Source organism: Podarcis muralis, chromosome 3 (assembly GCF_964188315.1).
Source record: "Podarcis muralis chromosome 3, rPodMur119.hap1.1, whole genome shotgun sequence".
In the NCBI taxonomy this organism is placed as follows: Eukaryota; Metazoa; Chordata; class Lepidosauria; order Squamata; family Lacertidae; genus Podarcis; species Podarcis muralis.
In genome coordinates this window covers 82,750,779-82,776,345 of record NC_135657.1, presented here as the reverse complement: position 1 = coordinate 82,776,345, position 25,567 = coordinate 82,750,779, and the positions used below count along the sequence as shown (strand labels likewise).

Here is a 25,567-nt window from a genome sequence, read left to right as displayed (position 1 = left end):
TAGAAAAGTAAAATAGTGTTTAAAGTATTGTCTTGTGATCTGTCAGCTAAATAGTGGAATTGTTAGCTGTAATTTTTCCTTTCTTATTATGTCTTGCTTGGAACCTGAACTGATTTTAACTTATTTTTGTTTCAGCTTTGGATACATCACAGTCCAAGCGAGATGGAGGTTTCAAAAATACCTGGGGCTTTAATTGTTCAGATGAAAGTGAAGGAGATGCAGAAAAAGAGTAAGGATACCTTAATCTAGGCAACAGAAAATAAAATGTGGAACGTTACAGTAATTAGAAAACTGAGCACCCCTCCAATTCTAATTCTCTAAAGTGGAAGTGTTATAGTGTGTCACTAATTCATACCCACAAGAGGGTCACATTCATGTAAGATTTTCCTCAGGCTAGTTATTGCCTAAAGATGTTACGGATTATTCCAGAAGCAAGTAGTAGGTTTCTCATTTTTAATCTTTAATAACTAGAATCTCGGGGAATTAGTGCAGTTATGGAGCCTACCTAGCTCAGGTTAAAACAACCGAGTCAGGAACTTTTGAAATGTTTTAAATAGCAAAAGAATTCAATTTTTTTGGGTACTTCTTTTAGAATAAAAAAACTTGAAGGTCATATAAAAACTTCATTACATGCATGCTGTTATGTGTCTCTTGAGATGGCTTCCAACCCTACCATGTCCTGTTTACCTAAACTGAAGACTACTGTCTTGCAAATTTCTTAGTTTTGAGTCTTATAAAAATCCTGGCTTGGAAAGTTTATAGACAACAAATTCTTCCATTCATTTATCTCCTACAACACTATATATTTATGGGAGTATATCATTTTTTGAATTTTACTGATTGGGGATGAGTGGTAGACTGACATTCAGCCTCCTTGCTTAATAGACTGGTGGAGAAGAGTTATGGAACAACTACTGGTAAGCGAGCTAATTATTTTTGTTAACAACATAATTGGATTTGGTCTCATGAACGTTTAAAAATACTAATACAATACCAGGGTGAAAAAGTGACAAGTGAAACATAACAACAGATAGCTGGATCCCACGCAAAGGATAAGTGATTCCTTTTCTCTCACAGATCTCAGAGTCAGGTGTGTTCTATACCATATGACACTTTCCTCAGAGAGATAAGACATTTATACTTATGAAGTTTGGCATTTGTGTGTATAGGCCAATGTACACAATGACTTCCTGGTGTGTGCATATGGTAACATATACTGTACATCTCAAGTGATTGCGTACACATTTTTCTTATATTAGGATCATTCCTTAAAAAAAAAAAAGGTCATGTTTGAAGCTGTCATGACATCCCCTTCTAATATACCACAGTTCTCATTTTGGGTGCTTCAGTTCCAGAATAATAGTACTTATTTGTGCACTGTGCTGCTAATTAACAAAAAGAATTTTGTGTTTTTATTTTCAGTAACTTTCTTGCAGACTTCTTATGTTTGTGTTTGCTCTTGCCCAGGTTCTAGTGCTTCATTTCCACCATCCTTTTATTACTGCAATTATTTAGAAAAGAAAGGAACCTAAATCATAGCATAGATGCAGAGAATTGTTTAGTATCAAAGTTTAGGAACAATGGATGTTCTAGGCCCAAGTGGTTGTATCAACTGGATGTTGAAATAACGATGGAACCTTTCCCCAAGAATGCAAGAACTGACTTAGTAGGATGAGATCGGCATGTTTTTGCGCCCCCCCCCCCAAAGTCCGCTAAAAACTGAGCATGCTGTAGCCATGGAAGCTTGAGTGTCAGATAAAATAAAAGGGGTAGGGAGTGGAATGGCAGAATCCTGGACAGGAGCACTCTTACTGGGATACAAGGATGCATTTTTCTGCAGTTTCCACTTGTATTAATTCTATTCTTCCCTTGTAAATGCAATGGATGTACTAACTCTGGGAGGAATACTATTTTTTCTAGGTACCTAATATGGTGCCAAGAAGATTTACTGTATATTCCAAAAACAGAAGCACAACCTTCAGTGTGAAATACTTTGAACTACACACAAATGGTTAACAGCTACACATTTATTGCTGAGCATTCTGAAGAGAATCATATTTAGATTTACTGCTAAATTGTGCTACCTCTTTACAAGCAAATGTTCTGGTTACAAATTTAGTTTCAGGTCTAGATCTCAAATTCTGTGTTTGCTTAGAACAATGTCCATAAAATCCATACAAAAGTCGTACTGTGAAGCCATCTGCTAAAGTAATTCTACATATTACCAGGTTTGTAATACTATTACTGACATTGCATTTCCCCCTGTCTTTTGTATACAGTTTATTTTGAGGCAAACTAGCACCAAAATATTTTAGAGGAAAGTGTAAACCACATGATTGTTTAACAGATTGAGAAAACATTACTTGGACCTTTTTGCAGTAGTTGTTGAAACCCTGTTTGCTATTATTGAATTACAATATACATATTTTGTTTCCTGTTCTTTGCCTGTTAAGTGAAGCCAGTCTGCTGACTGTGGATGAGAGTGATGGAAGCTGCAGTCCCACTGGTGGGAAAAAAGTGAGTATTTATCAAATATAATGTACATGAAAATGCATTTTTATATTTCACATTGAGTGAAAGATTTCAATATGTCACATTTTAAAAAAGAAGTTCTAATATGAGGAGGTGACTGCTACAAACTCATGCAGTGTGTATGCCGCTAAAAAAAGAGCACACACATGCTTTCTTAAACTTTTATCAGCAGCTTACTATATGGCCTTGCAGCTTTGGAGCTTTGGCAAAGTGAACTTTTGGCTTCTTGTGGTGTGTGTGTAAAAACAATAAACAATCATGATTGTTTCCCTGCAAAGGAACACAGTAAATAGTAAATCACTACATTATCTCATATTTAAAGTTTACAACATATTTCATCTGTCAACCGGTTTCATTTGTATTATTATTATCACAAATGGCAACTGTTTGTGTGGGAGTTCTGTTCCTGGCCCCCGAGTGTGTTGGCAGAGTGTGCATGACCCCATCCCCATCTCCTGGTCTGTCCTCTTCCAGGTCCAAAAGGACTTTTGTGTCGGCTGTAGGTGTTTGGATTATTGAGAATATCTTAGTATTTGAAAGCTTAATAAAAATGTAAAATGTCTCCATCTGAGAGCTGCTGCTTTGTAGATTAAGCTTTTGCTAATTGTTTCAGGTGCTGCGATTTCACTCAGGAACTATTGGTGCCAGAGGCGATTCTATGAGAACATATGCTAGACGAAGCAAAATTGAACCTGGTGCTTTAAGAGTAACCCCAATTGGACTCAACATGTTGGGAAGCAGCAAGAAATTGAGGTATAGTGATTCCTAATATACTAAAAAATATTTAGTAAATGGCTTGTTTCTGGGGGAAATAGTGATTGTGAGAATTCTGCTTGTGAAAGGACCTTAAGTTTGTTACATTTGCACCTTTGGAAAATAGATTTAGATGCTCTATTTGTAATATCCAAGTGCTGTTGTGGACTAAGACCTGGGATCTTGACTATGATGGACTATGATCCTCTATGGAGAAGGATTGCACCCACCAGTTGCAAATAACTCATCATTTCTTGCTGCAGCTGGCTAATCAAAAGTGTCAGTGTAACTATGATTAGGTAGCATAGTGGAAGTGCTGATTCAGGTATCACTTAGAAAATGAAGTAATGGAGGAGTTAATTATAATTATTAAGCAGACTTATAATTCTTTCCATGGTGTGAATTCTAACATTTTTTTCTTACCTGTTTTTTTCTGTTTACAGTGAAAATGTTCAAAATATTCCTTGTTCTGCAGCAGTAGTACAAGCTAGACGCTGTCACCATGCTCATGCACAAACATCTTTAGTAAAAACAGCAGCGCAAAGGTAAGACTTAAAGGACATATTTAATTTCTCTCGTGAAAAAAAAGACAGCTTTGTATGCTGTGGGTCTTTCTTTAAATATCTGCTTAGAACTGAGTAGTGTTGCGGGGGTGGACCATGCACACCTCTGTGGGGAAAGAGTTCCAGAACTTGGAACCGCCATAGAAAAGGCCTTGTCTATAGCGCCAACGAACCAAATTGTCCTAACAGGTGGGCACATGAGTAGTGCCTCTGAGGCAGGTCTCAGTGCCCAGGCAAGTTCATATAGGTGAAGGTGGTCCTTCAAATAATTATCCCAAATAATTTAGGGCTTTAAAACCAAAACCAGCGTTTTGATTTGGGCTCAGAAACTGGTAACCAGTGCAGCTGGTACAGAATCAGTGCCATACTCTGTTAATCTTGCTCCCACTTACAGGGCAGCAGTATTCTTCACCAGTCGAAGCTTCCAAACAGTCTTCAAAGGTGCCCTTGTTGATTGCATTACAGTAGTCTCACCTAAGGCATGGCTTTGAGGCAGGGCCTGATATCTCGTAACCAAGATTATAGCTGGCATATCAACTGAAGGTGAAGAAAGGCACGCCTAGTCAAATATCCCACCTGTGCTTCCATAGTGAGTGTTGAGGACAGGAGGAGCCCCACTGGTAGTATAATTGTGCTGATTCCTCCTTCCAGATTGGCTGGTTTTCTAACCCAGAGCTTCATTTTGTTTTTCCCTTATCCAAATCCAAGAGTATAGAACAGCTAAAGACTCTCATTAAATGCGCACAACAAAAACAGGTTGGGTGTAGACTTGTGAAACACTACTTGATGAGAAGAAGGATCTATCAGAAAATATTACAGACCTTACAAAAATGTAGAAACTTTGAAAAAGGGTAGTGCTGCCATAGTGGGTTCATCATGTGCTGAAACAGCACAAAAGTCACTTTGATTATCTGAGACTTTAAATTGTATGTATTGCAACCAGTCTAAGAGGTTCTAGAATATTTTGTTCCTTATCTGGCTAGGGGCTAAGATAAGAGTAAGTGAATTAGGGTCTTTTCTAGACCAAGTAAGTGGTATGTAGTATAACTGCATGGCGTCCAATGAGTTGTACTTCTAAGGCAGCCACAATGAAGCTTTACTGGGGAATAAAGACACATGTCTGTCATCTTTTACTTACTTCTGTCCTACTTGTATTATTTATGGGTCAACTCATACATGGAACTCTCTGTTGTTGAAGCTTTGAGTGTTCACCAGCTTACAGTATTTAGACTCATTCAACAACCCAGAAGAAGAGATATTTTGAGCACTGTAGGTCCACCGAGCACAGTCTGCCTACTATGTCTGTGGTGTAGGCTTTTCATCTATACCTTTCCTTACCCTGATTGAATCACAAATTTGGACATTGTTTTATAATATGCCAGGTCCTGAACTTGTTAACCACACTTGAGCCTTAATCTAAAGTCTGATCTGTATACCACCCTGTGAACCTCAGATCTGGGGGGGGGGGGGGGCGGGGCAGGCAGCAGTGGCATGGAAATTTGATAAATAAAATAACAATGTTTCTTAGTTAAAGTATGGTTGATTGTGCAATCTTCCTACTTCACCATGGGTTTTAGTAGTGCATTTCTTAAGGAATCAAGGTTTGGACTTTGAGGGAAATAGTTTTGATTTTTGCTTCCCTAGATGAGGTTTTTTGGTGAGACAGAAGCTCCCAAACTTTATGTGGAGGATGGAGATGAAGTAATAGAATATTCCCTCCTCTTCTTATATATATTTTTAGAAACTAAAATAAAGTTAACAGCCCTCATGTACCCCCACCCCTGCCACAATTCCATGCTTATGCCATGTAAATAATGCAGTCAGACATTAAGTTTGTAAATATTTAAAATTTAAGTAACTACTCTCTATCTTAACAGATTTTCCCAAAGTGAGCCATGGGTAGCAGGTGGTGAGGGGACAACACTGTCATTTGCACCACAGTATTCTGTTCGTATACTGAGGGGAAATTGTTACTGTATCCTACCAAAATAAAGTTGAATGGTGTAAGATCCCCAAACTTCTTAGGCAACGATAGTCCACCAGTTACTTAGTTTCACCTGTGTACTATAACAAGTGCTCCCAGGCAACTTGGGACATGTCCACGACTTATTTGCCATATGCATAGTGCTTACCATCAAAGCATTCAATATATGTTTTCCCATGGCTTGTTCTTTACTTAGGATTGGAGTCTAACTTGGTCATGCTTAGAATAGACTCGCTGAAATCTATGACTTGTTAGTTATGACTAACTTAAATTACATTGGTTTAAATAGATCTATTCTAGGCATGACCAAGCCTGGATTCAACCCACAGAAAAGCAGAGTGAAACATTCAGAGTGAAACTTTTCTTTTCCAAATGATATATTCCTGATAAGAATTTCAGTAAGATTAACAAAATTTATCTTCTCTTGAAATTAAGACGGAATCCCCAAATTTGCATCATATATTGCTTTTGTGACTTGAGGTTTGGTTACATATGCAGCTCGAATGCCATATTTAGAAAGGTTTTTAAAAGTTTTTTATGAAGAGGCAAAGGGATAAAAAATTTTAAAACAGCAACTTTGTCAAATGTGAATACATCTTTGCCAGACATTTTGGAATAGAAGTGTTACTTTGTTCAGATTTTTAAAATGCTAAATACCTGGCTTAGAAACAAGGTATGTAGAGGTTAAGGGAAAGGAAACTGACAGAGTACAGTGCAAGTCTTTGAAAAAGGATGCAGGTGTAGGAAGCAGGGGCTGTAAAGATGAGACAAGATGGGAACTAAACAAAATAAAGATGGCAAAGCCTGGGAATAAGATGGGGATGTTGAGGCTCAAATGGGCCTACTCCATTGTGCCTAATTATTTAAACCTTAATTATTTAAACCTATTTTTACCAAACTTTTCTACAAACCCAACCATGTGAACATGTGGGCCTTGCTGCCCTCCATGGACATTCATTTACATGCTTTCTTCATATTATATAAACACAATAGATTGGTTGTCCCCCCTTTCTCTTTCTTTTCCCCACTTTTTAAAAACACTAAGGAATTATTTAGACCTGGAAGAAGGCAGATTCATGTGAGACCTGAATAGGAAGTTTAGAGACATTTGCTTGAATGTGATCTCGTGCACGACACAATATGGCCTAGATGCTGCTGCATCATAAAATCTCCTTTGTATGTGTTCCCACTATTTAGTGGACATCTCGCTAGGATCATCTTCATAGTTTGGCCTTTAAATTCTTAGCAAAAGGGACTCAATGGTTATACAATAGTGTTAATGAATGTTTGTTATACGGTTATTTAAATAACCTTACAGAACTATAATATGCTGACACAATACATTCAGTTATATTCTGACATATATTCTATAGAGCATTATGCCAGTAACTGTTGACAGACCTGGAATGATACGGTATTAAGCAGCTAAAAAGTGTGATCTTTTTTGGCAAATTTAGATGCTAAGTGCTACTTACAACAAAGAGTTCAAATTTAAATTGAATATTGGATATCCAGATCCAGATTTCTTTTTTCAAATCTACTGATGTTCTACAAATTAAGGGCTTTGTATCTTATTATATTTTTCTCTTTCATATTTTAAGCAATCTGGATCGAAAGGAAAGGTAAGCTCAATGGTGACATGAGCATGGTAATAAAAATGTGGTGGAAATAATGAAGTTGTGTCTCATAGCTAAATCCACACTAGCAAGCTTAATGGTCAACATTGATGGAAAAACTATTTTGCTAGAATAACAATTGGTGTGTTACCACTCATTTAGCTGTAATGATTTTTTGTTTTGTTTAAATTGGTGTGTTTTCTTGACTAAATACCTGTGATACATGTATGCGTACATCTTTGTGTACTACATATGTCCATCTATGTAGCACAGGCATTAAGGCAGCAACCTAAGCTCCACTTAACTGGAAGTAAGCACCATTGAATTAAATAGGACTTTGTGAAGACTTTGTTAGGATTGCACTGTTAGTCAAGAAAACAGTGTTCTGTGATATGCTAATTTAAACAGAAATACCAGATCTCGCTTGCTGGTTGTGGTGGGTGGAGAAGGAGAAATGTGTCTCTATTGAGATTGGACAGAGGAGGACATTGGCCAGGGCAAACATGCAGGAGGTTTGGAGCAAGAGAAGGTATGGCTTCAGAAGGAAGGTAAGGGAACTTGGGACATCTTACATCGTTGTGATCTAGCTCCAAGCCCGCACCCATACTTTAGATTATTATTATTGGGGCCACCAGAATGGCGTTATTGCTGGTAAATGCAAAACTGACTGCCAGTAAAAAAAATCTGCCTTCCATACGTTATAGAAGTGGCAGCTAACCAGAGCTGCATTAGACTTGGCTGACTGATTCAGAGTGCTCTGTTTTGTCCTATATCATCCTGGACTGCTACTCTATCCAGCACTTGACTTGTGCAGATCATCAGGGTGGGTATAGAAAGGTTGCAGTCACTTTTTAGGTATATATTTTTGTCTTTTACAATCATTCGGTGTTAATTTTTAAAGCCAGAAACTGCATGGGTCCCACTACGTAAGGGACAGTGTCTTGCCATGCCACTCTTCATGTCAGTTAATATCAACAAGGGGAGTCCTTGCTCTAGATCTCCTGATGGGAGATAGGCCATTCTGTGAGACCATGAGCTGGGCCTATTTTGTAGTTATTGAGGCAGTTCTCTTTCTACTATGGGAATTTCACATTCACAGATGTTTCGACCTTGATTGGATTTAGAAAGAAGAAGCATTTTAGTATGTGAGCAGAAGTGCCTTGGTTGGTGTGGTGGAGCCTTTACACTAGCATTCTAGAGGTGGGGGTGAGATAGTGTGTTGGTGCAAGAAACCATTGGAGCCATTCTGCAAGTTGTTTCTTTACATAATTTGTGTGTGTGTGTGTGTAGTTGGATTATAAGCAGAACTGATTTGCAACATTGTGTTTTCTGCTTTAGATTTATTTAAAGCAGTATATGAAACAAATATACACAATATTACTCTGTTACACAAAAGTACATGTTTGATTTGCTTTTTCACTTATGTAGGAAAGGAGTATAATGGATAAAAATAGCATTTTTTCTTTATAAAATTTCAATGGAGATCTTTCTGTCAGGAAAAGTGCAGTTTTGATTTTTATTCTGAGGATATTTATCTTATACATTTTATAATAATGACAAAACATTGCTGCAACTTCCTTATACATGGGAACTTCTTTCTTTTATACATGTGGATATGTGTTAAAAATGAGAGGGCAGTTTAAAAAAAACAGATAAAAGGGAGAAAGAAAAGAAAAGTGAATAAAAAATGAGTTGAAAATGAGTAATAATGTAGTGGTATTGTTGAAATGGAGGCTTGCATATGTAGTTTAAAAGGGTATTGGTGAGGGTCCCTGCGTCAAGGCTAAGACAGCAGTCCCTGGAAGTGGCCTCTGATGGTTCAGGCCTCCTTTGTGGGTGCCGCCCTTACAATTCTTAATAAAAAATTATTTATTTAATAAAAAGGGGATAAAAAATAAAATAAAAATCCTAGTCTTAAGATCCTTGTTGTGCCCGTCTCTGGCAGCCAGCAGCACCCACATGCCAGCAAGTGAAGGTCTGCGCCATGCCTTGGCTTTCCTGGGTGAACCCCGGCACCGGCCTGCTCTTTTTGCACCAACTCTCTCCCGGTCTCCTCCTACCTTTCTCCCTTGGTGGTTGCTATGGCAGCGATGGCAATCAGTGGGTGCTTGGCTAGGGGTTGGGGTGGGCCGCTCTGCTTGGTTTTTAGTTCAACTCTGGAGCCTCTGGGCCCTGGAGCTCCACTGAGTTGTCACTGGAGCAATCTTGGTCCCAATGGGGTTGAGATTGTCAGGGAAGTCCCGGGGGCTCCATGTGGCCTCTTTGGTTTCTGTGGTGAGCACTCCGACTCTCCTTGGATCATGGTGGTGGCAGTGGCTGTATTGGTGGTGCGGGGACCAGTCAGGCAGTTCAGCTGGTGCTGCTTAGGAGCTCTGCGGGGCTGTGGTGCTCACCATCTTGCCTCGCTGGAAGTTCTCACATGTGAATATGTTTTGATGTGGTTTGTCTGACACACTAAGCTACACCTTGACTTAGAGAGAAAGCACAAATGTGCTTAGCTAAGCCAATGTATGGCATAGCATGTGGGCCAAACCAGGACTAATGGTTAAGCTTTATCCTTGTTAACCACAAGCTGAGATTTGTTCTCAGCTAAACCACACTAAGCTGCTGTCCATTTTATTAGAACTAAAATTGTTCTATGTACCTCCCTGAGTTTTGTTCAGGCAGAGGGAATCTTCAGGTCATTGTTTTTTCCTAGTACTTGGGTTTGTTTAGGCAGGGGTTTCATTGTGATTGCTCATGAAAGATTACTAATACTAAAGTGGTAATTTATGTGAGTTGTTAATGGAATTAAACAACTTTATTTGAGAATTTATTCTAACCATCCCTGCTGGTATTAAGCTGAATGTGCACTATGGACATGATGTCATATGTCTTGTACATTACGTCTTTTGATGTTGGACAGTTATTAAATATGAGAAAATTTTAAGCAGGAATTCTGTTAAATCACTTAAATGGCTTGAGGTAGAAACTGCAATAGAGCCAGCTATATAAACATGTCTATCTTGCAAATAAAACAATATGAAGTATTAAAGGCTGTGTCAGACACACAGTCGCAAGAGAAAACAGCCACATTTTATGCAGTGAATTGAGTGAAAGCATCCAGAAGCTTGATAAAACAACATATAACTTTCTGCATCCATAATAGATCAGTTGCATATTGGCCACTTCCCACAGTGGGCCTGCAACCTGTGCTCACTTTACATATACTATTGCAACATACCACGTGTAGAGAGAGAATAAATAAATAAAACACACACACCTGTGCACCAAGTGGGTTTTCCTTACTTCCTGGGCTCTGGGAAGGTTGCGGGAGACCCTTACCAGGCTTTGGTAAGTAAGCATTTGGAAAATTAACAAGTATTTGGAAAATTAAAAATATGCTGCACATAATCAAATTTTAGCTGGGCTTATATCAAGACAGCAGTAGTTGTAACAATATAAAAAAGTTCCTTCCAGTAGCACCGTAGAGACCTCTAAGGTGCAACTGGAAGAAACTTTTTAATTTTGTTTCAACTACGGCAGACCAACACGGCTACATACCTGTAACTAGTAGTAGTTGTAGTCTTTCTGCTAAACTTTTAGTTTGCAGTGCTGTATGATGGATACTTTTGCAATCAGAAAAGTAGTGTGTATATGGTTACTGCATTTTTTTAAAAAAGATATTTTGTTAAAAACATTGCAAAACTTATCTTTTCTCATTTATCCTGACTATTCATTTGTTTGCATTGGAATTGTGTTTGAATGTGTACATTTATTGTTTTAGAACATGGCAAGCTTCAATATTCTAAATTAAGATTTTAAATAAGCCATATATTTTCTGAATACAGCTTCTAATTATTTCCCCCCCAGAAAAGAATATCCTCCTAACATCCAGAAGATAGAAAATGACTATGATAGTTTGTCTCGGCTTCAGGAGATGCGTAAGTTTTTTACTTTGTTTTTACTTCCATTAAATGTCTGTCAAATAGGTGTACATTATATATGGATTAAGTGCATTAACGAATGTCTGAGTAGAAGCACTCTTGATAAAATGCGTTAGAATGGTGCATGTGTTAGTTGAGCTTACTGGAGTATGTTTTGGTTTCATCAGTATGCATTAAATGTGCCTGTGATCAGTGGTAGACGTCATGGGAGTGAATAAACTTAAGCTTCATCCAGGTAACACACAGTTGATCAAAGTGGGTAGATTAAGTAGGCCAAATCTGACTGTTATAGATGAGATCAAATTATCCTATACTGTATAGACCAGAGTTTGGACCTGGATTTGTTACTGGATTTCCATGTGGCAGCTGTGGCCTGCAGTGCTTTTTCTTGGCTTTGTTTGGTATGTTAGCAATACATGCTGCAAGATTACACATAGCTGGCCATTGGCATTTGTGCATTGGTTACCTACAGATTAACCTACTGAAGGAGTTTCCAAGCGGAGTTTCATTCTGGTGGTGTGCAGTATATCTGTAGAAATAAATTAAAAATTGTACAGCATCTAGCACAGTGCTTACAATGGCTACAACAGGCAGAAAAAACTTGTTGTTCTCTTTCACACAGAGAGCAGTAGTTGCTTTCAAGAAGTACCAGCTCAGACCTTCCATTTAAACATGGAGATAGGCAGTTTGAAACTTTTTCTGCTGTTTTTAGAGTGATATAAAGGAGTAAATTAGAGTTACATTGTTCTTCAGCTGAGGACATTGGGAAGTTGTTGTTAATGATTTCACTCTCCCCTTTCAGAAAGTGTGATGGAGAACAGAGAAGAGTCTGACTCAGAGTCGGATTCAGGAATTACGAGGAAGGTACAACTGAAACGTCACTGCACTTTGTATCAGTCCGGTTTGCTTCCATCTCCTGCTACCAAAAAATGTGCAACTCACTTAGAGGTGGGTTATATGGTGAAAGTTCCTTAAATTCTGTTAAATTCATTGAGAAGTTGATATTGTTAGAAGGTTAATTTGCATTTTTAGGTCTTGGGCTACATAATATCTTGTAGTTGTTGTACTTTGGCTGCAGGTGCCATTGCTACCACAACAGCACTGGTACTGTGTTTTTAGCAGAAAACTGTTGCCAGTCAAAACTTAATTGGAAAGCAAAGAACTTGATTTCCCAATACTGTTCCCCAAAACGTAAACTTGGTGATTCCTGCTTTTTGGCTTGCATGCACATACATGTACTCTGCTGTATGGAGATGGGATAAAATAATGGTAAACATAATGAATATTGATTACATTTTGAACATCTGCCCCTCAACAATTCTAACATTGCTTCCAAATTATTGAAGATGTTGGGTAGACAGTGATGCTTAGAGGCCTGGTAGGTGAATGGCAAGAAGCTCTGGGGCTGACGGGGGCAAAAGGATATGAGGACTTGGAAACTGTGTGAGTAAAGGGCAGAGGTAAAGTAGAATGTGGGTTGAACAACACTGACTTGAGGGAAGACTAGAAGTGGAGGCACAGGCCCAAGTAAAATGATGTGACCTAATAATTTGAATTATGCAGCCAGGTTCTTGTGGCAGGTTCTCAACCTGAAATTTCACACAGAGATTGCTTAAATTTCCATCTTATCGCTTCAAATCTGCCTAAGCCTTATAGGATGTCTGATGTGTTTATTTTGAAAATGTGATCAAAATAAATACAGCTACTTATTCTCTCCCCCCCCCCCCTTTTAATCCCTAGGGCTTGGAACAGAATACTTACTCCACCGTTTGCCTATGCGTAGGAAAACCAAATGAAAGTCAGATCAAATGCCAAATGTGTGGAAATTTTTGTAATGGGGGCTTGCAAAGGCAGTCCATGCAAAGTGTTCAGTTAAATGATTCTTTGGGACCTTTAGCACGAGAACCTATACATGAGAATTCAACAGGGCAAAAATCTTTAAACACAGGACTAAATACAAAGAAGTTTTATGGATCTTCTCCTGGGGCAGTTTCAGTTGATTTCACAGCGAGGCGTAACATCGGCTCTACTATGTTGCGGCTGAATGGAAAAGTCAGTTCTAAAATTACAGGAAACTTAAGGCAGAAGAATACAACTGCATCTGATCTAAATGATCCAAGTAAGTTTTAAATCATAGAACAAATAATGCTGTGTGTGTGTGTTATTAAGTTTTTGAAAAAAATGTATACATATAAAACAGCGATTTCAAACAATAAAATACAGAGTTCTTTTGAACCCATAGACTTCCTAATAATGCTGGTTATACATTAATTTGTAAAAAGTCCCTCTCTTGGTAGGGATAATTCTGAGGAGAAAACAAAATGCAAGATGTTGCTTATTGGTTTTGGTGCAAGCAAAGTAGTTCTGGACTTGCCACTGCTTTGATGGAGATATGAGGAATGCTGCCTTGTGTTCCATGGAAGAAAAGGGGGTATAAATGTAATTAATACTGAGTAGAGAAGGTAGGGAGGATTTGTTGTTGTTGTTTAGTTGTTTAGTTGTGTCCGCCTCTTCGTGACCCCATGGACCAGAGCACGCCAGGCACTCCTGTCTTCCACTGCCTCCCGCAGTTTGGTCAAACTCATGCTGGTAGCTTCAAGAACACTGTCCAAGTATCTCATCCTCTGTCGTCCCCTTCTCCTTGTGCCCTCCATCTTTCCCAACATCAGGGAGCCTTCTCTTCTCATGAGGTGGCCAAAGTATTGGAGCCTCAGCTTCACGATCTGTCCTTCCAGTGAGCACTCAGAGCTGATTTCCTTAAGAATGGATAGGTTTGATCTTCTTGCAGTCCATGGGACTCTCAAGAGTCTCCTCCAGCACCATAATTCAAAAGGGAGGATTATCACCCTATAAACTAGGTTTCTTTAGCTCTGTCTTAAACCGTTGGTTACCTGAAAGGGCTGTGGGGGTAATAATGGTCTTAGTAGCCTAGATCTTAAAAGGTGGTCTTAGTAGCCTAGATCTTAAAAGGTCACCACCTCTAGTTACTAGTATTTTGAACTTGAGACAAATGCTTTTCCTTTCAGTTGTCCTATCCAGTGATGACGAAGAGGAGGAGGAGATTGGCAGCACTAACAGAATTGAGAGCATATCGCCACGTCCAGCAGATTCAGCCTGCTCTTCTCCTGCACCTTCCACAGGAAAGGTGGAGGCAGCCTTGAAGGAAAACACTTGTGAACTAGAACAAAGGTTAACTAGTATTACAGCAGACACAGAACCTGCAGTCATATTACCAAGAAAATCAAGAATGAAAGACCAGGTAGTCCATCCATATGTAGTTTGAAATGATTGTGTAAGCGCATATACAATATTGATAGATAAATGTGAACATATGGTAGTTAATACATGCAAATATTCTGCAGTATTCTTATGGGAAAATAATCTACTCTTGAGCGAAACAAAACATGACGTTATAGTTTTCATCTCTCTCTCTCTATTGGATTGTCTTAACATCTTCAAATGCTATTTCACAAATCTGGACCACAATCTGGAAATGTGTGTGGCTAATAGCATAAATCCAGCAAGGCGTTTGAAAACATTGGATGCCACAGACTGTGTGACAAGCTGCTTTTGAAACTTGGAAGATTTAGAAGCAGGTTGAATAGAGAAAGTTGCATTCTAAATGCAGGGGGGTGGGGAAGCACACTGGGCACAAGCAGGTCCATATGCATCATTAAAAGTGTTCCCTGGATTGGGAGTTTAGTTTGCTTCAACCATGTGAGAACCAGTTTCCTGTGACTGCTTTTCACACTGTGCTGGTAGTTTACATTGTCAGAGCCATTTTAGAGGAGCAAGGTAACTTTAGTGTCAGGTCAGTAAGATTGGGGGAAGAGGATGATTCTTTCATGTGGTTCACTCGTCCTATGTGTTATTTTTAGTCCTGTAGTATCAGTGGAGTATGGAAAGTAGCAACAGGGAAGTGGCTTCAACAGTGCAGCTGGTATGTGTGAACTAGCTGTCTGTAAGCAAAGTGACACCCAGCAAGGACGATAATTTCCTTAAAATTAAAGTACTTTGAAAATTGTCCCAATTAATAGCACTTTAATATAAGGATTTCGTGGTGGGGATTTTTGTTTTTTAGTTTGAGCATCTCTGCAAGAATTGGATAGACAAAGACAAAAATGCACCATGAGCAGTGCTGTCAAGGGGGACAACTTTCACGGTATGTTAATTTAAGACTTAACAGTCGTGGCAGCAATTCTTTAAAAAAGGGCGTGTTCTATGTAACAGTTTATCTTCAAACCTCTGAAGTTGCTTACAGCTCTTAAATATGTGGTTTCTTGAGATTTGTGGAGATATTATACATGGAACATGCAAAAGACATTCCAGAGAAGTCCGCTGAACAGAGGACCTGCAAACATACGCTGACAAAAAGGCAACATTTAAACAACCCATACAGACTGTTAGGCAAACCTGGTAAATTAATATTAGAAGTTATGTAATAGAAATTATAACAAATCACTAATATACATTATTCTTGGCAAAATTAGAGGGTCACAGAAACTTTACAGAAAGAAATTTCACATAGTGTGCTTGTCCAGGGCTTATAATAATGTAAAAAGAAGAAACAGACTGGTTTCGATATATGATATCTATTTTACCTCTGGCAGGGAACCTAAATTACTTGATTGTCTTTCTATAATTTTTTGTGATCTTCCAATTTTGTATTTTAGTCACTTAGTTGGATCATACTCCTCCCTCATTCCCAGTTAACCATTGATTTCAGCGGGAGGACATGATTAAATCTTGTGGTGAAATCAGTGGGATTTGTTTGGATTGTGCCTGTGGTGTTGCTGTACAATAAAATAATGCAGTCTGATGTTACTTCATTATTTCGATCTAACCTATTTTCATGGTTGGTTTTGAAGTGTTTCCTTTTTGTTATTTTGCACGTCCTCTGTTCTGCTACCCTACTATTCAGTCTCCCCAACTTGATTTGAGTAGGACTCTTAAGCTATAACTGGTGTGAGGTGATAGGCAGTGCAGTTTATGCGGGTAAATATAGTAAGCCAATAAATGCATGCGGCAGAGAAACAGTTAGACCAGATCAAAAAATGTATATATTCTTTTGTAGTCTCTGTGTAGTCCTACATATGGCGTTGGTGCCTGTGCCAAGCTCATTCAGGAAACTCTTAATGCTAGACCATGGGCTTGGTAGGCTCCTTGTCTCTAACTTCCATACACATGTATTAAGAGATTGTGGCTCTAGCCTTCCAGTCAATTCTCTTTTGACCATCACAGCAGTAGCTTGCGTAAAAACTGCTTTTGGCTAGGATGCCTCTTTCTCTTCTCTTTTCTTTCTTTCTTTCTCTGAACAAACAAACTTAATGCCTTTTTCTTTTGTCATTACAATTATTTTGCTGTCCTTGTTCAGAATTTTATTTTTCCATCCGTGACTCTTCTGGTGTGTCTCCTCCCTCCCTGGAATGTTTTTATCTCTTGCATACTTCCATATGTTTACAGAAGTTTGGATTTTTTTTTCTAAAGAAAGAAAAGCTTCAGTTGCACATTTCCCCCCATCAATGCCTTTAATGCCTGATCATCTTTAAAGGCAACTTTTGAAGTAAAAATGTTTTGATGAATTCTGATAATTATTTTTCAGTTTGGCAATGTTGTAGCCAATGCTCCAGTAAAGCGGCGCAAAGTCCTCTCCCAAGAACTTGCTACTGACGTCGTCGTATCTTTAAAATATCAGAATAATTATGAAAGCGTCATCCTAAACTGTCGAAGCATAAGAATAGGAACCCTGCGAAGAATGGTGGTGGAGCCTGTAATTGTAAGTAAAAGAATTAATATTGTGCTTGGTTAGTTCCTGCTTTATAATAACAAATAGGTTAATGGGGCATCCAGGTTGAGAGTAGAAGGTAGGAAGCAGCTGAAAATGGAAACTTTGAAGAGTTTAAGGAATCAGCAGATAAAATGGAGTGATGAAAAATGACTGAGCTACAGTATCAATAGCAGGTCATGGAAGGAGCCAAGTGTGAGAAACACAGGAAGTGTCTTTTAAAGGAAATTCCATAGTAAAGGCTGCGAAGAGCAGTTCTTGAAGTTAAGAACAAGGGAATGACAATAGCAGTATTTGGGAAGTCTTTCAAAATATGGAGGTCAAAGGATATGGAGATTTGGATGGGAGGCATTTGGATGGTTGGCTGGGCCAACAAGATGAATTTTGAAATCCTTAAGGAACAGGTTGGAAATGCAGTTAGTGGGCTGGGTGGCAGGAAGATGATGAACTAAATGCAATTGGATATATGAAGATGATTATGACAATGGCAAGTTTTAATTGTTAAGACAATTACCTATATAAAAACAATTTCAATACAGATGCCAACTGGAATAAAAATCTGTTTAGAAAGCCTTTTGAACGAAGAAAGACTTTAGCAGGTGCCCAAAAAACAGCATGCCCATTTATTAGAGTCTTGTGCATGCGTGCCATCTGTATTTGCATGCAGAAAATCAGATGGCAACCATCACTGTTGAAGATAATTCTACCTATACTTGTACTGCACATTCAGGGTGCGTGTACATATTGATTCAGAAGTGTGCTTAGTTTGAACTGCCACAGGCTACAAATGTTCAAACTCAAATGTATTAGAGGACCATGTTCACCACTTAGTAGAGCTTCAGGAGACGTAGTTGTGTCACCATAAAAAATCTAGTTCTACTTAGATTGAAAAGTAGCTATCATTTCCACCGCAATGAAAAGGGAATAGTTCCTGCAGGTTTAGAAAGCCATGCATTCCTAAACGTCTATAAAATTAGTATACAGATGCTACTTCATTATATCCTGCATACCTCTTAAAATTGATTTCTTTTACAGTCAAATGATGCTGGGGTTTAGAAAGTGGGGCTTTTATGTCAGGAGATGCAATTTCTAATCTGGTTTGTGACTAGGGCTTTGATTTTGAAAAATAGGTTGGGCAGGTTGTTAATGAGACAGTGGCCTAGATTCAACTAACCCAGTGCACTAGTGGAAGCCATCATAAGGACTCCTACTTGTGCAGTGGGGCTTTTCCTCATGCCTCCCCCAAATCCGCTCTGGAGGGTCAAGAGAATCCCCAGAACTGCACACGGAGGGAGGGTGAAAATATTGGGTTGTTCTGTCTGGCAAGCAGAAAAGTTCGTGCTGACAGAACGATCAGAAGAGTGTGATGTTGATTTTCTCCTTGTGTGTATAACTTCAGTAACTTGGACCTTCTCTTTCAGTTTTGCCTAGACTATATCAAGATACGTCTGGAAGGTTCGTATTTCCCTATTCTAAGTTATAATTTCTCCACTTGCATGCAGTCATTAAATACAGTGTTTTCTGGTTACAATATAAAATAATTATAGTAACAATACTGTGTGTCTTTCTTCATGCCACTCATTATTGAGGGGAAGTGTGTGGAACAGAAGTCGGGGTTTCGATTTCTGGGAATGGAGTTGAGAGATGACCTAACCTGGGGAGAAAACAATAAAGACCTGATGAAGAGAGCACAGCAGAGGTTATATTTTCTAAGAATCCTCCGGAAAAATAACCTCTCAAAGGACCTGCTGATGGCATTTTACCTTTGTACTGTTGAGAGAGTATTAACTTATGGTCTGTGTGTGTGGTTTGGGAGCTGCACGGTCAGGGGAAAAACAATGCTGTCCAGGGTTGTAAAGACTGTGGAGAGAATAATTGGGTGCACTCCTATTGCAAATTTCAGAGATAGAAATGTAGCCTGTCTTTGATTAACAGGTTTTATTTTCTTGAAATGCATACAAACAGTTACATTTTTCAGATAATGTTAATGTAAGTAACTCTGACCAAAATATGTTTTGAACCTTTCTAGAATCAGAAAACGATACTAGAGATATTTCTTTAAGAACATCTGACCTTACAAAGTGTGAGTGGTGTGGTGTTCGCAAGTTGCCAGTAGTTTTCCTGCAAACTATACCTGCTGCTTGTCAGAGCCTGAGATCCCAACTGAAGATGAACAGGCAAAAAGATAATGTCTGGTATGACTGTAAAGGTGCAAGTAAGTGAACCTTTGTATGGTATTGAAACTTAATGTGTTTTAAAATATTTTGAAACAGTTATGTGTTAGAGATGAGCTGTATTTCACTAAATGTTAAGTTGGTTTCTCTGAAAATGCTCTAATTAAATAGCACTAGAAAAAATGTCATATTTTGCCAACATCAGAATTCAGTGGTACTTTTAGGTTAATAAATGGAAACGGTATATTTTTGTCTGGCATATTTAGAAAATTTTGTCTAGATCATGTTGAAGACAACATAGCATATTTTGCATTTCCCAGCTTCCTGAAGTTCTAAGTAACACACTGGTTTGGAATGTTTTATTGCAATTATGCTGCATTTCTGGGAGTGACCCCTCCCAAACAATATTGGTGGAGGGGGGGCAAAAGGGTTTGGCCCCCAGAAGTTGGCACCCCTGGTATGTGTTATGTCCTTTTTTTTCCTGGGCAGGGGGTTAATACCTTTTATCAGATTCTTAAAGGGATCTGTGGCCCAGAATAGGTTAGGAACCACAGCTCTCTCTACTCAGAGATAATAGTGTGCGGCACAAAACTCTGTGGGTGCTGTTATGCTCAAGCTGCCCTTTTTTACAAAATAAAAATAAAAATGGGATCAGTATCTTAATACTACTCCCCCCCCCCATACTTGGGTGAGCTTTGCTACCATTACAGAGAATAGGAAAGTAGTAAAGCACTTGAGCTGTGGAGTAAAAAAGGGAGTGCCTGAACTGAGTTTGGTGTCCATTTCTTTCCCTTTCCATCAGTCTCTTCAGCAACTTGCATGAGTAGCAGTTGACATAATGTGCCCTACTCTAGCTTTTTCATGAGCAAAACCTTTTCTTTAGAATGAGGCATTGAATTTTAGTTTTTTTCCATTTATATGGCGGTTTCTTATGAATACTTTAAGTGGTTCAGCCAGGGACCTCTTAGCTGCGATTGTTATTCCTAGATGTCAAACATTTTTAATATGTGTAAGCTGTCCAGAGTGGCTGGGGAAACCCAGCCAGGTGGGCAGGGTGTAAATAATAAAATTATTATTATCAACTTTAACTTTGAAAATGTTTTTATGGTTTTAAAAGTATACTTTCATTGTCTCCTAACTCTCCCCCCCCCCCATAGATCCTGAAGAACAATACATCATTTTAATTTTTGAGACCGGCCTTGATCCACATGCAAATGCAATATTTGAAAAAATAATCGTTGATATTGGTGTTAGGAACAACATTTCTGATTTTTTTGTGAAGATTACATTTGAAGAAGCAAATAGTAGGCTTGTGGCCTTTACAAAATCCTTTGAAGACACTTCTCGAGGAAGCACCGCTCATAAAGAAGGCAAAGCAAAACATGTACTGCTCCTTTTCTTCAAAATTGAATTAAAATGTTAGATAAGTTGTGAAGTCATTTGTTTAGAAATGCACTTTGCAATGTCTGCTGCTTCCATGTTCTAGATAAATTTTATTAAAGAGAGGGCCAAAGTATATATTTTTGGATAGTAAAACTGAAAAAATGAAATGTTATCAAGTCAAAATATATGCAATATATGTAACATATTTTGTCAATGTGATATTTCAGCTATTTTATGTCTGTCTACTAAACAGAATATTTAGTCAGGTTCTGATCTTAACTTAATATCCTGGTTAATAAATTGATATTAAAATTGAATTGCCTGTTTCATACATACTGTAATGGGGAATCTGGTTGAAACAGTCCAGGAAATCTGCACTGGAGCTGACATAGCAGGGAAGGGGAAGAGGTAACAGAGGAGGGTGCAGGCCTGGTGCTCTTTGTCTGCACCATAAACCATGGTTTTAAGATGCTGTCTGCATTGCATCTCTATGTGCCCGCTATGTTCAAATTCATATTCTATTTGGTTTCAACAGGTAGTTTTAGAAAAAGAGGGACATGCTGTTCTATTTGGGAATTGGAAAGGATTTTAATATTTTATGACTTTGGTATTGCATTGTAAATAAGTATTCTCTTTTCTAAGGTCTCTGAATCCAAAATGCAACTGCGAAATGCAACCCAGTTCCAGTTTTTTGATGATGATGAAAGTGTTGAACCACATACAGTCTTTATAGGTCCTATAGAAAAGTAAGAGGTCTTTCTGAATGTTGTAATTATTTCCTAAATAACAAGTTCAGTATTTATTTAACTTTTTATTATTATTTGCAGGTTGATCGTTTATCCCCCACCTCCTGCAAAGGGTGGTATTTCTGTGACCAATGAAGATCTTCATTGCTTAAATGAAGGAGAATTTTTAAACGACGTAATCATTGATTTCTATTTGAAGTAAGTTGTTTGAGTGTATTGAAACCTTTTGTGGCGTCTGTCTAACTTAGGCAAGTTGATGGACAAACCTTAAATTCTAAATAAAGTATATCTGCCGAAACTATAAAGTTCTTACATTTGTCTACTTTTGTCTGTGTAGAATGGCCAGCATGTGGCAGTCTTTTCAAGAATAACAGGTCTTTAGAGGCAAGAATGAAAGCATTGTTTTATTTTGTTCTTGTTTCTCTTTTTCAAAATAAAGATATTTGGTGCTTGAACAATTGAAAAAAGAAGATGCTGATAGAATTCATGTATTCAGTTCCTTCTTTTACAAACGCCTTAATCAGAGGGAGAGGAGAAATCTCCAAGAAACCTCAAAGCTTACGTAAGTTTGGTTAAAATATGTATGATAAAATTCCAATTTCAGCATGTCTCATCCATCCCCTGTGGGGACAATGGCATTTTTAAAGATGAACTTCAGACTCAAGGCCCCCCCCTTCCAATATAGTTATAAGGAGATTGAAAATAAAAATTTCCCACATGCCTCTGGCTGCACCAGAGAAGGGGAGGGAGCACACAAGCCAGAGGGCCATGTACATCTGACCCAGATTAACATGCGACAAATTCATTTATCATAAATTGAGTAGAAGAACAGAATGGTACTTTTTATAAGTAAAAGCTGTATGATTTACCACTTGGCAATTCATTTTGACTTTTTAAAAATATTATTTCTGCCCAAACAACTGAAGATGGAGGAGAAGTCCTAAACATCTTCACATAGCTGGTGCCACAAGATTGTGATAATAGCCAAACCCTCATTGTTGGAGAGGAGAATACATAAATATCACCTAAATATCAATCCTTGTGTTTTATATTGTTTTATATTGATGTGTTCACAGAATTCAGCAGAAACGGCATGGACGAGTGAAAACATGGACACGACATGTTGATATCTTTGAAAAAGATTTTATTTTTGTTCCTCTTAATGAAGCGTAAGTAGAATTTGTTCTGCTATGACTGGTTCTGGGACTGTGTGTCTGTTATCTGAGCCATGTTCTCAACTATCATACTGTCCAGAAAACCCTGGATATCATCTGTATGTAACCCCATCTACTCTGGGGCCTGAGTTATTACTCTCTCAGTATACATACCTTTTCCCCAACTATCCTTTTCCCCCCCTTCTCTTCAACTGTCAGAACCACAAACTGAGTATTCTTCCACCTCTCTGATGTCCTTGAAGATTCTCTTTTGGTTCAAGTTCCCCCCAGTAGGGAAACTAGGTCTACAGAGAGATCCTTGCATAAATCACTTATCTGGGAAAATTGGAATAGGTGGCTGCATTGCAATGCGGCTTATCTATTTGTTTGAAGGACACATTTGCTCCTGAGCAGTGCAGCTAGTATGGGCAAAACCAGCTGTGTTTTTGGTACATATTGTTTTCATGATGAAACACATGCTAGGATTGCACAGGTCATCGGCTGTGTTTGCACGTAATGCTAAACCATGATGTAGTGCTATGAGGATGAGCTTGAATGAGCCCAAGCAAAGTATCAGGCACACACATGTGCACAAATTCCCCTCCTGACCACACAGGATGAGTACAATGCAATCACATCTTCGCACATCTGACTTGCGTAATTTCAAATATATGCAGTTGAAGGCTAGCTGGTTGAAATCCCGCAAGCTTTTTTTGTGCTGGGTTTTTCTGGTGCAAAAAGAGCTTTTTAAGCTCTCTGCCTTGCTTCCCAAGCATAGCTGTCTCCTCTTCTTGGATCAGGGATGCATCTGTGAGATTTCGTGGGAACTTGGATGGCCCTGCAAGATCTCATAAGAGCCAATGTACCAGTTCCAAAAGCCCTAGGTAGTTCAGTTTGGGGTTCAGTTCTAAGGGCTTGAGTATATGTGTTTTTTGCCTATACAGTGGTACCTTGGGTTAAGTACTTAATTCGTTCTGGAGGTCTGTTCTTAACCTGAAACTGTTCTTAACCTGAAGCACCACTTTAGCTAATGGGGCCTCCTGCTGCCACCGCACTGCCGGAGCACGATTTCTGTTCTTATCCTGAAGCAAAGTTCTTAACCTGAAGCATTATTTCTGGGTTAGCAGAGTCTGTAACCTGAAGCGTATGTAACCTGAGGTACCACTGTACACAGAACCTTTGAAATGGAATGCGTAAGATGTGATTGCTCTGTACTTCAGCAACATTTAGTTTCCCTTTTTACTGAATCCTGGCTTTGCATTGTGCTTGACCAGGGATTCTGGTTTAAAAATTTACCAGAAATTTCCAGGAGGAGGCAATTTTTAAGTTTCCCTTTACAGTTTATACATATAATTATTGTGCCTTGTTCTCTAAATGTGACCACACTGTTTACATATCTGAATGTGTGAAACAGATGTCTATGATAAGAATGTAAATAACTAACAAATAATTTCGGAGTTATTTGATCTATACTAAATGAGTAATACATATATATGATGATAGCTGTTGAGTCAATTCTTAGTTTTGTTTTTATTTTTTTCAGGGCCCATTGGTTTTTGGCTGTCATCTGTTTCCCTGGTTTAGAAAATGCAATATATGAGACCAATCCGTACTACCACGAAAACGTATCTATGCAGGTTAAATCTTCCTCTTTGGATCAAGAAAAAAGCACTTCTTCTCCTGTACCTAGTGAATTGAATCCGTTACATCACTCCACTTCTGCATCTTTTACAAAGAAGGTGCTGAACAAGAAACATATTGCAGCATTAACTGACACAAGCATAGAAGCCGGGGAGACTGAATCACAGTATTGCAAAAGAACCCCTTCTGTGAAAAGTGGCTTAAAAAAACTAAATCAGTTAAACAGCACCCCAGAAGGACTGAGAACTGTGGAATCTGTGTTTCATAAACATGACCACAGGATTTCAGAGGCAAATGGCATGCAGAATGAAGATAAAATTCACATCCAGGCTACGGGTATGTACTTTTGGCTATATATGTTTGATATTTGGAATTTGATACCTTATTACTGCTAATATAACTTATATATTTTTTCCTTTAAATAATTAAACTGCTAAAAAAAATCCCAGAGAATGATGGGGGAGGGGAGTGTTGAGACTGTAGCACTGCTAAAACTAAGTGGGAGTTCAATACGGAGCATATCTTGTAAAAAAGCATATCAGGGATTGCTGGCGGGAATGCCCTCTGCTGAGCATTGGCAAATAGCTACCAGTGACAGTAAACAATACTGTGCTAGATAAGCCAAGTATATGCTCACTATAAGACCACTTTCTAGATTCACATTAAGAATCCCATTTCTTTAGAAATCAGCCAGCCACTAATAAGATTTGTTCTACACATTTTCCTCCAGCTGTGCATCAAATGGTAACATTTCAGTGTTGCAAAAACACCAATGTAAGAATTTCAGCTGATCCACGGTAAATGTGCAGTGGTTGGTGAATCTTGGCTTGGAAAACTAAAAACTCACATTTATATTTTCTTTAGTTAGAGCTGCAGAAATGCTAATATAAATTTAGTTATAAATTTCAAGTTTAGATTTTCTTCAGATCATCACTGTTTTGCTCCTTCTGGAGATTAGATATGGAATTCAAAGACCACCAGTTTCAAAATCAGAAATACAATCAGTGACGCCTCCTTAAGATACTAAGCTTTACTGGTTTCTAAAAATATGCAGCATTCAGTACTTTGTTGAAGTAATTTGTCGCTGAGGTAAATGTATGAGGAAGATGTCGCACTATCCATGGGGCGTCTTTTAAAGGACTCACCCAGTATAACTAGAGCCTAGTGATCAGCTTGTTTAGGGTTGCCATATTTCAAGATTTATTATTTTTTTTTAGGATGACCCCAACTGTTGGGTAAACCTAAGCTTTTTGAGCTGTTTCCACAGCTTTTTCTATTACGCTGCTTTATGTCCAGATTTTCCCTGACAT

At 38.4% G+C, this 25,567-nt stretch overlaps 1 protein-coding gene across 5 annotated transcripts in view; it reads left to right on the top strand.

Annotated features, from left to right (window-relative positions):
• SENP6 (SUMO specific peptidase 6) overlaps positions 1-25,567 on the top strand; it is a 44,691-nt gene that overhangs the window by 9,607 nt on the left and 9,517 nt on the right. For 2 of the 5 annotated variants that reach the window (XM_028722805.2, XM_028722807.2), the window contains exons 2-19: positions 136-229; positions 2,454-2,517; positions 3,146-3,285; positions 3,729-3,830; positions 7,434-7,454; positions 11,301-11,371; positions 12,177-12,322; positions 13,115-13,493; positions 14,401-14,633; positions 16,977-17,150; positions 18,581-18,614; positions 19,189-19,374; positions 20,491-20,717; positions 21,359-21,462; positions 21,544-21,660; positions 21,902-22,024; positions 22,539-22,631; positions 24,160-24,593. In XM_028722805.2, coding sequence (XP_028578638.2) covers positions 136-229; positions 2,454-2,517; positions 3,146-3,285; positions 3,729-3,830; positions 7,434-7,454; positions 11,301-11,371; positions 12,177-12,322; positions 13,115-13,493; positions 14,401-14,633; positions 16,977-17,150; positions 18,581-18,614; positions 19,189-19,374; positions 20,491-20,717; positions 21,359-21,462; positions 21,544-21,660; positions 21,902-22,024; positions 22,539-22,631; positions 24,160-24,593 — 2,742 coding nt within the window. Of the gene's footprint in view, positions 1-135; positions 230-885; positions 918-2,453; positions 2,518-3,145; positions 3,286-3,728; positions 3,831-7,433; positions 7,455-11,300; positions 11,372-12,176; positions 12,323-13,114; positions 13,494-14,400; positions 14,634-16,976; positions 17,151-18,580; positions 18,615-19,188; positions 19,375-20,490; positions 20,718-21,358; positions 21,463-21,543; positions 21,665-21,901; positions 22,025-22,538; positions 22,632-24,159; positions 24,594-25,567 lie in introns of those variants that run through there. The other 3 variants (XM_028722808.2, XM_028722806.2, XM_028722809.2) reach the window with 3 other exon arrangements.